General features: G+C 47.0%; 2 protein-coding genes and 1 pseudogene across 2 annotated transcripts; all 3 read right to left on the reverse strand.

The window, feature by feature from the left end:
- Positions 1-19: 19 nt before the first annotated feature.
- On the reverse strand, positions 20-2050 carry LOC147978864 (peptide-N4-(N-acetyl-beta-glucosaminyl)asparagine amidase A pseudogene; annotated as a pseudogene).
- A 227-nt stretch (positions 2051-2277) lies between these two features.
- Positions 2278-8134, reverse strand: LOC125529451 (F-box/kelch-repeat protein At2g43445). Its single transcript, XM_087546580.1, has 6 exons — positions 7859-8134; positions 6901-7530; positions 6705-6801; positions 6359-6624; positions 5908-6035; positions 2278-2643 (listed from the first exon to the last, which is right to left on the reverse strand). The coding sequence occupies exons 2-6, from the start codon at positions 7507-7509 to the stop codon at positions 2583-2585; spliced, it is 1161 nt and encodes a 386-aa protein (XP_087402706.1). The 5' UTR covers positions 7510-7530; positions 7859-8134; the 3' UTR covers positions 2278-2582.
- A 6321-nt stretch (positions 8135-14455) lies between these two features.
- On the reverse strand, positions 14456-16582 carry LOC125529450 (peptide-N4-(N-acetyl-beta-glucosaminyl)asparagine amidase A). The gene has a single exon (XM_048693858.2). It carries the CDS (start codon positions 16490-16492, stop codon positions 14669-14671), a length of 1824 nt encoding a protein of 607 aa, XP_048549815.2. The 5' UTR covers positions 16493-16582; the 3' UTR covers positions 14456-14668.
- Positions 16583-16841: the final 259 nt, after the last annotated feature.

Genomic DNA, 16841 nt, shown 5'->3' on the forward strand with positions numbered 1-16841 from the left:
ATGTCAGAAGCTTGATTAATAAGTAGTAACTTGTAGTACAGTTCATTTCAAACCTGTGCAGAGCAGAATCATTTCGAACCAAATTAAGAGTGTCACTGATACATTCGAAAACAGTAAGTCTAAATTGAAATTTCCAATATTTCTACCTACCACACGAGGCACAGGATAGCCTATGCAATCTTATTCTCTAACTTGCAGTACAGTTCGATCAACAGATCGTCTAAACTAACTGGAGGGCAATCTGGAGCCATTAACTCGTGATGATCCCTTTAAGCACGAATCATCAGAGTGGTCGAAAACGACAGTGTAGTTCTTGCTGCTGACATCTCTGAAGTAGCATTCATCGGTACCCACATATTTATACACCTGGTGGTTCTCACCGGACCCAGAAGTCACCAAATTCCCCTTCACCCTCATACTACCGCGTGCCGACTGCTCATTCTGCAGAGAGCTGTATGAGAAGCCTTGCTCCCCACCAGAGGCCCTCTTCTCATTGATGCCCAGCTTGACAACCGAAACCAGCGAGTACTCATCACCCACTTCTTCCGAGGTCCCAGAGAAAAGATAGAGTGGGAAGACCTGGTGAACTTCTTCCGAGGGCAGCAGCACGGTGCCGATTGTGGCGGAAACACCTGAATTGGCGTCGATCGTTTGGTTCACCACTTGCTCACTGCCGCTCTTGCTATACACATTGCTGTTTTTGTAGCTGAATCTCTGGTAGAAAGTTGTCATGACCTTCCCGTGCGACGATTCCACCCACCCGGTGGCGGAGACATGCCGGCTTGCGCTCGTCACAAACCGCCCGTCCAGCCCGCTGAACTGTGAGTCCACATTTGCCGATGACGCTGCATCATAGCTGATCAAGCTCCCGGCTGTCTTCTTGCTCTTGTGATCCAACCACAGATGCAAATTGGCATCAACGTACCACATATCCAATGCATTGGTCACAGCAAACCCAAAATTGTGCTCCTTGCCGTCCAGGAGCTTGCCCAAGAATGGCGTGATATCAATGTCATAGGTAGGCAGGTTGAATGAGCCAATGCCGGTGATTGGCCGCCAGAGAAGCGGGTTGACACCACCGGTGTAGATGACAGTGAACGGCCAAACAGCACCGACGACGCGTTCGTCAACTCTAACAATAACCTCCCGAAACGCACCATTGCCAGGAATGCTGGACAAATTGTTGGCCTCAATGTACTCGTTGGGAGGGTTCGTGTACCAGAACTCGTCACTGGAGTGGAACGAAACGAACACCTCAAGGACCGCCCTGTAGGTGTTCGACGGAATGGCGAGCTTCTTTGACTGCACATTGGCCGAATTCTGGATGGCGAACCACTGCCCATCGTTCAGAGGCAGGCTTCTCGAGATGGGCAGGATCAAATCGGCGTGCGGCTGCGGCTGCGGAGGTGACGGAGTTGTGGAGCGGAAGTAAAGATGGAGGGTGAGGTTGGCGTGGTAAATGCCGGTGTACGTGCCGTCGACGATGTTGCCAAGGTACACCGCGATCTCGCCAGGCTCGGAGAGGAGGGCGGCGTACCTGGTGACGTCGCGGGAGACCGACCAGAGGATGCCGTTGGGGCGCGGCTCGGCGGTGCAGCTGCGGAGGAGCTCGGCACCGGAGAGCCAGACGCCGAAGATGCGGTCGAACTGGCGGCCGCGGCAGTCGGCGCTCCACTCGAGCACCGCGAGCGCGAGCGACCCGCCCCGGGCGCGCGCGGCGGCGAGGCACTCGGGCGGCGCGTAGGCAGCGGTGGCCGGAGGACGGCCGTAGGTGTAGCCGAAGGAGTCGGAGAGGAGCAGCGCGGAGCAGGGCCCAACGCTGCCGCGCGGAGGCTGGATCGGGCGGTCCACCTCGAAGAAGGCGGTGGGTGGCTCCGAGGCGTTGACCGGCGCGAGCTGGAGCAACGGAAAGCGGTGTCTGCGCGGCACGGCGACCGCGGCGAGGGGGAGGAGGAGCGCCAGGAGGAGGAGCAGGCAGGAGCTGGTGGCCAGCGACGCCATGGATGGAGCTAGGGAGTGGTGGAGTGGGAGTGGAACTGGTTTAAACAATTAGCACAAGCCCAAATCTACCAAACATAGGTAGGCTTGTTTGGATCACAGGATTTCCAAAACAGGGGAATAGCCAATCCGACCAACTGGGCCCACATGTCAGTCCCTAGGTGGTGCCACTGTTTTCAGGCCCACATGTCAGGCACTAGGCCATATTGACATTGCATCAGGAAATCACAAGATCAAAGCATATTTTCTTGCATAACAAATATATATATATATATATATATATATTCCAAAATAAGCTTCATCAAGAAGAAAAAACATACTAGCAACAGTGTTCTCTAAAACCCAACTAGGCTGACATTTGAGAACTAAATTTGTTGGATCATACTTGAAATTGTCTACTGGCATTGGTGATTGGCGAAAGCCTATGGATGCCAAAGTTCACCGGCAGGCGGCAGCCTTCCAAACGCAAGGATGGTGTGAAACGCCGTGCACGTACGCATAAAGCCAATATGGGCCATAGAGAAAAGATGCACGAGAAGTTCAATGCCGTGCAAACACGGCTTCATACATACAATTTTGACATGTTACATCATGTTGGCCGGCTTCGAGGGTGAAATAGCAGCCACAGGCAGTGCAACGTTCAGCCTGCAAGAACAAAGGCATGCATCAGATCTTCACTCAAACACAAGACATATACTGCCAGTGAGTTAATGCAACCTCCCACACAACTACAGCTTTGAAAGAATTCTGCATCTTATGAAAATCACAAGATCAGCACCATGCATTCTTATAAGGTCATTACCAATCTACATGTGACATTAAATAGTAGGGTAGGCGATGTACCAATCTAACATTGCTGGCAGTTTATTTAAATTCATTGGACAAAATATGTATGTGTATGTGCCACTAAGAATAAGACTATAAGAGTAGACAAACTATTCAGAGAAGAAAGTACACAAACTAGATGAACATAAAATGTGGTTAACCTGTCAATCTATAACATAATTAACCAGCAAAATCTAAATAGGACAAGCAGCCACAAAAGTAAACCGGACAAGTCTGAACACCGGCGCTATAAATATGTTTGTAGCGACCATTGCGAATCAGACCCTCAGTTTCCTCTCTTTTTTTTTCTTTTGTGTTGAGAGTGCTTTCACACAAACTCTAGACGAACAATTCTTACATGTGATGTTCTCTCACTGGTGGACCTTTGAATAAAACCTAAGATAGCTTCAGCAATCCAAATTAAAGCGCCACAATAGCGCCACAATAATTTCCATCATAAAAAAGAAGGGATAATTGGTTTTATGCCCCTAATTGGGTCACACTCGGCAGGTTTACCCCTAGTTTCCAAAAACCCGCGGTTTTGCCCAAGCCACTTCGCTTCTCTTATGCTTTTGCCCTTCCATCACGATTCCATCCAGTTAGTATCGTTTGACTGTGTGTTGACTGCCTGTGGACATTTCCTTGGACCTTTTTACCCCTTCTTCTGCACTCTCTGGCAAGACACTGCCAAATGGGACCCATAACTGAGAAAAACATCACTCTCTCATCTCACTACCATGTGGGACCAACGATGAACCAACCAAATAACTAAATAACATTGCCATGTTGTAAACACCACATAAATTTTGCAATAACATTTTTGTACAATAATTAACACAACATTGATCAATTAAAACAACAGTAATTAACACAAAATTCATCGGTCCCACATACAACAAACTAAGCAATAGTTCACAATCACTAGTTAAATCCTAGCTAATTACATGGGGTCAAAGATTAGAGGCCGCAGTCCGTAGGAGGATGAGCTCGTTAGAGCCAACAGAGTCGGAGCCGAAGCTCACCAAGTCCTCCTCGTCGCACAAGAGGAGGATGAGCTCGCCGGCGCCATTGGGGTCGGATCCACACACCTCCTGCAACGGTGGCCATCACGGCCTTGTCCCACCGACGGGCACCAAGGTTGGCCACCCGCCACCGCCATTGCGGCCTCCGCTGGCCTTTCCCTCGCCGACCACCGGTGGGATTCATGGCGCCGCCGCCGCCTATGTTGGCCACCGCCGCTGGCCTCTCCCCGCTGGCCACCGATGGAATTCATGGCGCTGCCGCCGCCTAGGTTGCCCACCAATGGGATCCATGGCACCGCCGCCATCGCCGTCTGGGTTGGCCACCGACGGGATCCATGGCTCCACCACCGAAGGGACCCGTGGCTTCACCGCCGCCGCCTAGGTTGGCCTCCCACCAATGGGATCAGCTGCATCGGCCCGCATGCAGGTGCCGGCGTGGCCACCCATGGGGACGTCGGTGTGGCTTGTTGCGCTGTGGCCTGGCTCGAAACCATGGCGGTGGAGCGCCAAGGGTGGGGAAAGGGATAGTGGGATAGGATTTGAGAGAGGGGGGATCTGGGACTAGGGTTTGACCGATGGGAGAGACAACAACAACAAAGCCTTTAGTCCCAAACAAGTTGGGGTAGGCTAGAGGTGAAACCCATAAGATCTCGCAACCAACTCATGGCTCGGGCACATGGATAGCAAGCTTCCACGCACCCCTGTCCATAGCTAGCTCTTTGGTGATACTCCAATCCTTCAGGTCTCTCTTAATGGACTCCTCCCATGTCAAATTCGGTCTACCCCGCCCTCTCTTGACATTTCTCCGCACGCTTTAGCTGTCCGCTATGCACTGGAGCTTCTGGAGGCCTGCGCTGAATATGCCCAAACCATCTCAGACGATGTTGGACAAGCTTCTCTTCAATTGGTGCTACCCCAACTCTATCTCGTATATCATCATTCCGGAATCGATCCTTCCTCATGTGGCCACACATCCATCTCAACATACGCATGACCGCCACACCTAACTGTTGAACATGTCGCCTTTTAGTCGACCAACACTCAACGCCATACAACATTGTAGGTCGAACTGCCGTCCTGTAGAACTTGCCTATTAGCTTTTGTGGCACTCTCTCATCACAGAGAATGCCAGAAGCTTGGCGCCACTTCATCCATCCGGCTTTGATTCGATGGTTCACATCTTCATCAATACCCCCATCCTCTTGCAGCATTGACCCCAAATACCGAAAGGTGTCCTTCTGGGGTACCACCTGGCCATCAAGGCTAACCTCCTCCTCCTCACACCCAGTAGTACTAAAACCGCACATCATGTACTCGGTTTTAGTTCTACTGAGCCTAAACCCTTTCGATTCCAAGGTTTGCCTCCATAACTCTAACTTCCTATTTACCCCGTCCGACTATCGTCAACTAGCACCACATCATCCGCAAAGAGCATACACCATGGGATATCTCCTTGTATATCCCTTGTGACCTCATCCATCACCAATGCAAAAAGATAAGGGCTCAAAGCTGACCCCTGATGCAGTCCTATCTTAATCGGGAAGTCATCAGTGTCGGCATCACTTGTTCGAACACTTGTCACAACATTATCGTACATGTCCTTGATGAGGGTAATGTACTTTGTTGGGACTTTGTGTTTCTCCAAGGCCCACCACATGACATTCCGCGGTATATTATCATAGGCCTTCTCCAAGTCAATGAACACCATATGCAAGTCCATAGACAGTTAACACGCGGTCAAACGGCACTAACTGGACGGAAACGTGACGAAAGGGCAAAACCATAACAGGAGCAAACAGGCTTGGGCAAAACTGAGGGTTTTCGAAAACTAGGGGCAAAACTGCCGAGTGGGACACAACTAGGGGCATGAAACTAAGACCCTGTTCAGAAGCTCTCCAGCTCCGCGCTCCACCGGCTCCGCATGAGGAGCTGGGCCGAACGCCTCGGCTCCGCGAAGCCAGTTTCTCGGAGCGGAGCCTCACGTAGTGCAAATCGGTGGAGCAAGCAAAGTCCAGCTTCGCGAAGCCCAAATCGTGGAGTTGAGCGAAGTCCAGTTGCGTACCGGTTCGATTCATTTATCCCGAGCTGCCGTACAAACCAGCCACCAGCGCCAGCCCATGCAGCATGAGGAGAAGCAGCCACAGCCTTCCGAACGCATGCAGCTCCTCGCGGAAGCTGGAAGCTGTAGAGCTGCTGAACAGAGCCTAATTATCCCCAAAAATAAAGGGATCATAATCTGCAGTTGCCCAACACTGCACAACTTGATAGGAGAAATTGATTGAAAACATGATCACAGATATAGAGAAATTCATATGCTAATGTTGTGCATCAGACCTATGACACTGCAACAATTACTTTTCCTAAAAATGCACCTACAATTCTTTATAATCCCTAAATGTTCCTTACATCACCTAGAAAATTATCTCTACGACACAAGAATAAAAGCAAATGATACTTAGGACAGGACAACATACATAAATAAATAATTGAAAGCATATGAGGATAACACTGACCACAGAAGTGAAGGTGCTCTCTGAAGACAACAGACTTCCAGTGTAAGTACCAACAGATGTGGAATTTCTCATCCCAAAATCAATGTAAGTCTTGGTAACTGGATTATATAGTCTTAGCGATCCTGGTGCAGAGAGAACTATCTTCCCGTCATTTAGAATTTCCAAGGGTTGAGCGAAGAGATTTTCAGGTTGGAAATCTAAGCTGTAGCTTTTATTCCAGAGACATTTCTCACTATCCATCAAAAACCATAAGTCCAAAGAGCAACCTTCAGGATTGTGTGCCATAACTAAGAACCCATCCAAATTTACCAGTGATAGCTCCAAGTATAGACTAAAGTAACCGCACCTGCCATTGCTGTCCTTAACAAAGCTGCGCACTGGCTTTGGTCCTTGGACAATCCCCATCCACTCCTCTGTCTCAAGGTTGAACAAAGCCATGCTACCTGGTTTGACACGGACCCCAGAAAACGTAAAACGTTTGTATAGAAAATCCAACAAGAAATAAACGACTCCTTTGACAACAATACTTCTGTTACGGTTACTTGTGACAGGGGCCGGAGGGCCCTGTTTGCCCCTCCATCTTGCATTGCGACCATCATCAAGGGTGATGACCTCACAGGCATCGGGCTGGACTCATGATCAAAATTATCGATGCTAACACAGCGTAGGGCCTTGTATTCTCCCGTGGTGACAACCTGTCCCAAGTCAAATGATTCTGGAAAGAAATGTTGCACATGTGCATGCTCCTTTGCGCGGCAACTGGGCAATGCAAAAGTATCGCCCGTGGCAGGGTTGATCACATGGCAGCCCTTATGTCCGGTGACACAAATAAGGTCCAGCCGGCGTGTGCGCACCATCCTGGCATTCTTCATGGTGGTGGCTATCCGCTTAACAACATGGCCAGACAAGTCCATAATGTTAATGGTGCCTCTTTCAAACATCTCACAGTTACATGCGACGATTAGTGGCTCGGGGTGATGGGACTTGTGCGCTGCAACGAAGAGCGGATCCGAGAGGAGGGACCTCCAGGATGGGCAGACTGCTCGGAAGAGGCATAGCGTCTTCGCCGGGAGGCGCACGAGGATGTGGCGCAGCATGTCTTCAGGCAGCACGGCATCGTTGGAGGCGGCAATGGTCACCTTTGGCGGCATCACTGAGGCGTCAGACTCTGTCTGCAACAACAGCAGGGGAGTACGCTTATCATTTTCTCAGTAATCAGGCGACCAAGAATACCCAAATATGCACAATAGAAACAACAGGTACGCATCAAGTGGGTATTTCCTTTCGATTTTCATTGTGCTGTACTATTCACCAATCTCGTGTCTCGGAAACGTATTGCCCTACGAAATTAGTATGTGTCGTTGCAAACTTCTAGGGTTCCCGGAGCTAATTAAAACCTAGACTAGATCCAAGCCAGCGAATCATCCGCTTGGTGACGTCTCAGAGATGGGGCTTGAGCGTAGATAAGGTATGGCCGGGCGGGGAGGGAGGGGTCGTTACCACGGAGGCGAAGGCTGGTGAGGTGCGCAGGCGTGCGGCCGGAACGGATGGACGGCGACGAGATCGGAGGTGGCGAACGGAACTGGCTTCACCGAGTCGACTAACGCGGTAGGCGACGCTGGTGAGGGGTGCAGGCGTGCGGCCGGAGCTGGTGGGTGGCGACGAGGCCGGAGGCGGCGACTGGCGAGCAGAGAGGGGAGAGTGCCCACCGCCTTCGCCGGCCGAGTAGACTGTGCTACTTAATTTGGGCCGACCTAACTGGGCCTTTGGTTTGGTTTGCATCCTTGGGCTCTGCATTAGATTTGCTTTTTGCGAGGAAGCTCTGTATTATTAGATTTGCTTTGTGCACACGCAATATAGAAGATTTTTGGGCTTAGAGTGCTGAACGACCGGGCGTCTTCTCAGTTAAGTCCGCGTATCAAATGGTGCTGAACACCAAATACCAGAGAGAGAATTGGATAGATGAAAATGCCGGGGCTTCGGATATGACTTCTCAAGTGAAAGCATGGACCTCATTGTGGCATACTAAGGTTCCATCGAAACAGAAATTTTTTGCATGGCGTTTAGCCCAGCATTCAGTGCCTACGGCGGATGTTCTACACCACCGTAATATGTCTCAGTCTCCTTTATGTGCGTTGTGTGGAGCACCGGACTCATGGAGGCACGCATTGTTGGATTGCACCATGTCGAGGTGCATTTGGGCTTTATTGGATGAGCATGTGATGGAACAGATGAGCATGAACAGCGATGTTAACGCGGAGAACTAGCTTTTCGCTATGCACGAGGTTCTTGATCACGCAGGTTTTGTGAAGCTAATCATATCACTTTGGGCCGCGTGGCGAGCAAGGAGAAAGGCGATCTACGAAGATATATTCACTAGCCCAATGTCTACTCACCAGTTCATTGTCTCGTACCTGAATGATCTCAAGAGTGTTGAAACATCGGGAAGGACGGCAACTGCCCAACCTACTTCTAGGCCAACACAGTGGCTTCGCCCTCCAGCGAGTCTAGCAAAGATTAATGTTGATGCGGTGAAAAGAGGTAATCAGGTAAGGGGTGTTGTAGCTACAGTATGCCGGGATCAGAATGGTCTCTTTTTGGGGGCCTCGGCGATCGGTTTCAGCAGAATTGTTGATCCCATGACACTGGAGGCGATGGCAGTTCGAGAGGCTCTGGCTCTAGCTCAAGATCTTCATGAACAAAAAATACATGTGGCTTCTGATTGCAAGGTGGTGGTGGACGACATCAAGTAACAGAGTTTGGCAAGCTATGGTGCGATAATATATGAAATAATAGAGTCTAGTAGGTCTTTTACTATTTGTAACTTTTCCATGAGTTTAGGAGCTCGAATTTTGAGGCTCACAATCTCGCGAAGCACGCTCTGAAGTTAGGGGTGGGCCGCCTTGTTTGGTTAGGGCACCCCAGAAATCTTTCTTTCGTCCCTGTAAACGTTGTGACGTCTTAATAAAGCTTCATGGGTTTGTCTCAAAAAAAATGTTTTCAACATGGGCCTCCAACTTTTTCACAAAAGAATAACGAGGCCTCGTTTTTCAGTTCTCATGGTCTATATGTCGTCTTCTGCGTCCTCAGAGAGAGAAAAACTGTTGTCTTCGTTCACCATCTGGTTATTTTTTTTTGAAGGTAAAGGGAGTTTTATTGCAAGATTATAGAGTTACAATCTTGAGGCCACAAATCCTCAATACACAATGGTACTGAGCCCAACCACACAGCAGTAGTTCGTTCCGTGCGGCTATAATGGGCCAGTCGATCGGTAACTCTATTCTGAGAATGGTTAATCTTCAGAGAAAAAAACTCCCTGGTACCTAACAAGTCCTTGATCTCTAACACAAGGTGGCCATAAGCTGATCTACAAAGTGCATTATTGGACAAGCTGGATAAAGCTTTAGAGGAATCCGACTGCACAACCACCGGAAGGTCCGAATGTTGTATAGCTAGTGCCATGCCTTGCATTAACACGTGTAGTTCCGCCTCTAGCGAATCATTGCAGTGGAAGATAAAACGATAGGCTGCAAAAAGGATTGCTCCATCACAGTTTCTTAGAACCATACCAACAGCCACAGAGTCGTCGTCCTTTTGGAGGGATCCATCAACAGAAAGGGCCACCGTCCCAGCTGCAGGCGCCGGCCATGGAATTGTGGGAGGTCGGTCAACTCTCGCCTTGGGTGAAGCCTCTAGGGTAAGCATCTTGCCTTCTATAATTTCATCAGTTGAGTACCTCCCAGCCAATTTGATCGACTTGTAGTAACTATCCAAGTACTCAACATTAGCGAGCGCTGGCGTACTCTCTTTCCCATGTATCAAATCATTAAACATCTGCCAAATCCTCCACACCAACATACTGTATTTGGCTGAACATGTGATTATAGAATCAGCACAAGCCCATAATCCATTCCTTTCCAATTCATAATCTCAACATCATACCAGACTGAGGTTGCTCTCGAAAATGAATACATATTTTTTTTCTAGGGGTCTTTGTTGCCCATTTTGTCTGAGGAGTTGCCATTACGATGGAACATGCATACTGGAGTACTCCCTTCGTTTCATGAAGTTTTTAGCTTGTCCTAACTCAAAATCCTTTAAGTTTGACCGAGTATACAGAAAAATATGCTAATATCTACAACCAGATTATACATAGCATGAAAGCACTCCCTCCGTCTCAAAATAAGTGTCTCAAGTACAAAGTTGAGACACTTATTTTAGAACGGAGGGAGTATATTATATGAAGAATACAGTCATAATAATTTGATGGTGTAGGCATTGGCATGTTTTTCTATAGACTTAGTCAAACTTAAAAAAGTTTAACTTAGGGCAAACCGGATACTTCATGTATTTTGGAACGGAGGAGTATGAGGCTAATTACACTACTAGGAAAAGGGCTATAGATGGAAATGACACTAATGGCACACCAGACATGTGGTACGTCATTAGTATATACTAATGGCGCACCATGTGTTGGTGCGCCATTAGTGTCCAAATACTAATGGCGCACCACATCCACGGTGCGCCACTAGTAAATTATTTTCAATTTTTTTTCAAATTTCTTTATTTATTTTTTCAAAACTAGTAGTGGCACACCAGTGGACAGTGCGCCATTATTAGTTTTTTAACTAGTAATGGCGCACTGTCAACTGGTGCATCATTACTAAGTTTTTTAAAAAAAAATTCAGAATTTTTTTTTTCAAAACTAGTAATGGCGCACCACACCCACGGTGCGCCATTACTAACTTGGCCCAAAACGTACCGAATGCACCCCCCCTCCCCGTGGACCGCCTTTTCAGTTTTTAAAAAAATAAAAGAAAATGATGGAAATGTAAAAAAAAGTAAGTAAGTTTCCTATGTGATATGTGTCTAGTTGTTGGGAAAATTTACAAATATGAATTTCGACTTTATTTGCAAAATCTCTCTGAAATTTGTAAAATGGGCATAACTTTTGCATACGAACTCGGATTAAAAAGTTTTTTATATGAAAAATCATCTACTCGAAAAGTTACATCCGAATTTAACCGGGGGACCCCGTTAAACATTTTCAAAATCCCCAAAATCCTAACAGAAAAAAAGTTACAGGGCTTTTAAGATCCGGAGGCAAAAAAAATTCAAAAAATTTCAAACTTACTAGTGGCGCACCGTATGCTAGGTGCGCCACTAGTAACAGAAAAAAACTTGGTTAAAAAAAATTGAATTATTTTTCAAAATATGATACGTAATATGACCGGGAAGTTTGAAATATTTTTTTCAAAATTTCATCATACTCATGAACATGAACAAAGTCCTAAACATCAGCAAGGTTTAATAGGATTGATATGATAGATATATCAATAAGTGCCTGTGAAGTGAGGTGGTGTTGGGGTTGGATAGAACTATGAAGTTAAGCGTGGTTGGGCTGAAGTAGTGTGAGGATGGGTGACCTTTTGGGAAGTTTGACCACAGAGTGTGATTTGACCTGAGATTAAGCATATTGACTCGAGATTAAGCCATAGTGACCCGAGATTAAGAAAAAAATAAAAAAAATGAAAAAAAAATTTACTAATGGCGCACTACTGGTGTGCCATTAGTATCTGGTATACTAATGGCGCACCAGTGGTGCGCCATTAGTAAAAAATACTAGTGGCGCCATTAGTAAAAAATACTAGTAACGCCATTAGTAAAGAATAATAGTAGTGCGCCATTAGTAGGCAAAACTGATGTGCCATTAGTAGGCCTTTTCCTAGTAGTGTTGATTTAATGCAACATTTGACAAGGCAACAATTGGTAATTAAAATCAAAAGTTACCAAGATTCAGAAACTTATCTTGGCAACTTTTGTGAGCTTGGCCAAAATGGAAAACTTATCTTGAAGTAGTGTGAGGATGGGTGACTTTTCGAGAAGTTTGACCACAGAGTGTGATTTGACCTCAGATTAAGCATATTGACTCGAGATTAAGCCATAGTGACCCGAGATTAAAAAAAATAAAAAAATGATTTTTTTTTAAAAATGAAAAAAATATTAGTAATGGCGCACTACTGGTGTTACCATTAGTATCTGGTATACTAATGGCGCACCAGTGGTGCGCCATTAGTAAAAAATACTAGTGGCGTGATACTAGTGGCGCCATTAGTAAAAAATACTAGTGGCGCCATTAGTAAAGAATAATAGTAGTGCGCCATTAGTAGGCAAAACTGATGCGCCATTAGTAGGCCTTTTTCTAGTAGTGTTGATTTAATGCAACATTTGACAAGGCAACAATTGGTAATTAAAATCAAAAGTTACCAAGATTCAGAAACTTATCTTGGCAACTTTTGTGAGCTTGGCCAAAATGGAAAACTTATCTTGAAGTAGTGTGAGGATGGGTGACCTTTCGAGAAGTTTGACCACAGAGTGTGATTTGACCTGAGATTAAGCATATTGACTCGAGATTAAGCCATAATGACCCGAGATTAAGAAAAAATAAAAAAATGATTTTTTTTAAAAAATGAAAAAATATTACTAATGACGCACTACTGGTGTGCTATTAGTATCTGGTATACTAATGGCGCACCAGTGGTGCGCCATTAGTAAAAAATACTAGTGGCGTGATACTAGTGGCGCCATTAGTAAAAAATACTAGTGACGCCATTAGTAAAGAATAATAGTAGTGCGCCATTAGTAGGCAAAACTGATGCGCCATTAGTAGGCCTTTTCCTAGTAGTGTTGATTTAATGCAACATTTGACAAGGCAACAATTGGTAATTAAAATCAAAAGTTACCACGATTCAGAAACTTATCTTGGCAACTTTTGTGAGCTTGGCCAAAATGGAAAACGGTAACCAACCAATCACTAGCTAATATTTAACATTTGCCAAATTTTGATATGGCAATTTTTGGCATCAAACCAATCATGCTCTATTATAGCCAACTACGATGCTAGATGGTTAGAGAAGTGCTGAGAAAACAAATCAATTTTAAGCACGAGTGCATATCTGTGGAGTGCAAGTGATTATTTAGACACCTCGACAATACAAATTTATGGGTTCAATTTATGGGTGACCTTTCGAGAAGTTTGACCACAGAGTATGATTTGACCTGAGATTAAGCATATTGACTCGAAATTAAGCCATAGTGACCCGAGATTAAGAAAAAAAATAAAAAAATTGAATTTTTTTTTAAAATTGAAAAAAATATTACTACTGGTGCGCCATTAGTAAAAAATACTAGTGACGTGATACTAGTGGCGCCATTAGTAAAAAATACTAATGGCGCCATTAGTAAAGAATAATAGTAGTGCGTCATTAGTAGGCAAAACTGATGTGCCATTAGTAGGCCTTTTTCTAGTAGTGTTGATTTAATGCAACATTTGACAAGGCAACAATTGGTAATTAAAATCAAAAGTTACCAAAATTTAGAAACTTATCTTGGCAACTTTTGTGAGCTTGGCCAAAATGGAAAACGGTAACCAACCAATCACTAGCTAATATTTAACATTTGCCAAATTTTGACATGGCAATTTTTGGCATCAAACCAATCATGCTCTCTTATAGCCAACTACGATGCTAGGTGGTTAGAGAAGTGCTGAGAAAACAAATCAATTTTAAGCACGAGTGCATATCTGTGGAGTGCAAGTGATTATTTAGACACCTCGACAATACAAATTTATGGGTTCAATTTTTCTTCATAAAAATTTTCGGATTCTGTCCTGTTTTTGTGGAACAATTTTCTGTCAAAAGCAAAAAACTGGCCATTTAAATTGCGCATTTTTTTTCAACAGCAAGCTACATTATTTAGACAGAGAAGTAGAGAACCCAAAAGACCGAGTTGGCAATATTGTCTTTAGCTCATCCGAAAAAGGAAAAATCTCATTCCTGTGCCATCAACCCTATTGCAAATCTTGAGTTGGATGCTGAATGCTCATGGTACGAGCAGGGAAAAAGGAAACCAGTCTCTTTATACTTCTCCGGTTGATAAGTTCAGAAATATTTGATTGCATCTATTTCAATGCGAACTACATACGGATGTATAGTCATATTTCAGAGTGTAGATTCATTCATTTTTGCCCCGTATGTAGTCTATATTGGAATCTCTAAAAGACTTGTATGTATTTAGGAACAGAGGGAGTAGTTGGAATATTTTGAAACCCAAGCGCCACTTTTATTGATTTATATACATTCCAGAAGAGAAAGTTGTCTTGTACTAGAAGACTTACAAAGTGGGATGCTTGCAGAGATAATTTCAAACAAATTTCTTACCTAGTACATGAACGATAATCTAACCTAACAATCTCGAGTGGAGAGACAAAGTAAACTGAACGATAGATAATTCAGTTGCACACCTTCCCAGTTAAAGTTTCAGCAACCTTTTCCTAGCTGGTTGATTTTTATTGGAGGAAAATTTGACACCACTAGACGGCGATCCCTTTGAGCAAGAATCACCAGAGTTGTCAGAAATTATAGTGTAATTCTTGCTGCTCACATCCCTGAAGTAGCATCCATCAGTACCCATATATTTGTACACCTGATGTGTCTGCCCCAAACCACTAACCACCAAATTCTTCTTCACCTTCATTGTGCCGCGTGCTGACTGTGCATTCCGCAAAGAGCGGTACGAGAACCCTAGCTTCCCACCCGAAACACTCTTCTCGTTGATGCCCAATTTGACAAGCGAAATCAATGAGTACTCATCACCCACCTGGTCTGATGTTCCAGTGTAGACATACAGCGGAAACACCTTGTGAACCTCCTCTGAGAGAAGAACAGCAGAAGTATCCTTGACAAAAACACCAGACTTTGCATCAATCGTTTGGTTCACCACTTGCACAGTGCCATTGCTCCTATATACATTGCTGTTAACATAGCTAAATCTCTGGTAGAAAGTTGTGGTCACCTCCCCGTATGATGATTTCACCGACCCGGTTGCGGAGACATGCCGGCTTGCGCCCGTGACGAACTTACCATCCAGCCCACTGAACCCATAGTCCAAATTCAGTGCCAGTGCCGGAGCATCATAGCTGATCAAGCTCCCGACTGTTTTCTTGCTCTTGTGATCCAGCCACAGATGTAAATTGGCATCGATGTACCACACATCCAATGCATTGGTGACAGCAAACCCAAAATTATGCTCCTTGCCGTCCAGGAGCTTGCCCAAGAATGGCGTGATATCAATGTCATAGGTAGGCAGATTGAATGAGCCAATGCCGGTGATTGGCCGCCAGAGAAGTGGGTTGACGCCGCCGGTGTAGATGACAGTGAACGGCCAAACAGCACCGACGATATGGTCATCTACTTTAACAATAACCTCCCGAAACGCACCATTGCCAGAAACGCTGGACAAATTGTTGGCCTGAATGTACTCATTGGGAGGGTTCGTGTACCAGAACTCATCGCTGGAGTGGAAGGAAACGGATACCTCAAGGACCGCCCGGTAGGTGTTCGACGGAATGGAGAGGCTCTTGGACTGCACGTCGGTGGCGTTCTGGACGGCGAACCACTGCCCGTCGTTCAGAGGCAAGCTTCTCGAGATGGGCACGATCAGATCGGCGTGCTGCGTGAGCGGCGGCGGCGCAGGGTGGAAGTAGAGGTGGAGCGTGAGGTTGACGTGGTAGACGCCCGTGTAGGTCTTGTCGAGGAGGTTGCCAAGGTACACCGCGACCTCGCCGGGCTCATTGAGAAGGGCCGCGTACCTGGTGACGTCGCGGGAGACGGACCAGACGATGCCGGTGGCGCGCGGCTCGGCGGTGCAGCTGCGGAGGAGCTCGGCGCCGGAGAGCCAGACGCCGAAGATGCGGTCGAACTGGCGGCCGCGGCAGTCGGCGGCCCACTCGAGCACGGCGAGCGCGAGCGAGGCGCCCCGGGCGCGCGCGGCGGCGAGGCACTCGGGCGGCGCGTAGGCGGCGGTGACCGGGGGCCTGCCGTAGGTCTCGCCGAAGGAGTGGGAGAGGAGCAGCGCGGAGCAGGGCCCGGCGCTGCCGAGCGGCGGGCGGATCGGGCGGTCCACCTCGAAGAAGGTGGTCGGCGGCGCCGACGCGTTGAGCGAGGCGAGGTGGCGGGACGGGACGCGGTGCCTGTGCGGCGCGGCGGCCGCGGCGAACGGGAGGAGGAGAAGCGCGATGAGGAGGAGGAGGAGGCGGCGGCGGTGGCCGGAGGCGGCCGCGGCCGGCGACGCCATGGCTGGGCTGGAGAGCGGGGAGCACGAGATGCGGGGGCGGTGGGAGTGGAGCCGGACAAGTAAACCTGGGGGTTTAATCGAGGTGAAAGGTCGCGTATAATAGAAGAGGTTGTTGTCGTTGTTACGCCGTAATCTAGGCGATTTGGGTACGAGGCGGGCCCGCCAAGGGGTTTGGTGTGGATTTTTATGTTTGATGAGTCGTGTAAGTTACAATAATTATGTGTTGCGTGCGCGTGTCCAGCGTGGAAACGTGAACCTAGTACTTCATCTGGGTCTGGATTCTGGATGCTCCGCTGTGTGTGTGCACGTGCTGGTGATGATGAGCCTACTGCGTCCGGATCCGGATTTG

Source organism: Triticum urartu, chromosome 3A (assembly GCF_056163025.1).
Source record: "Triticum urartu cultivar PI428250 chromosome 3A, HENAU_Tu73, whole genome shotgun sequence".
Lineage (NCBI taxonomy): Eukaryota > Viridiplantae > Streptophyta > Magnoliopsida > Poales > Poaceae > Triticum > Triticum urartu.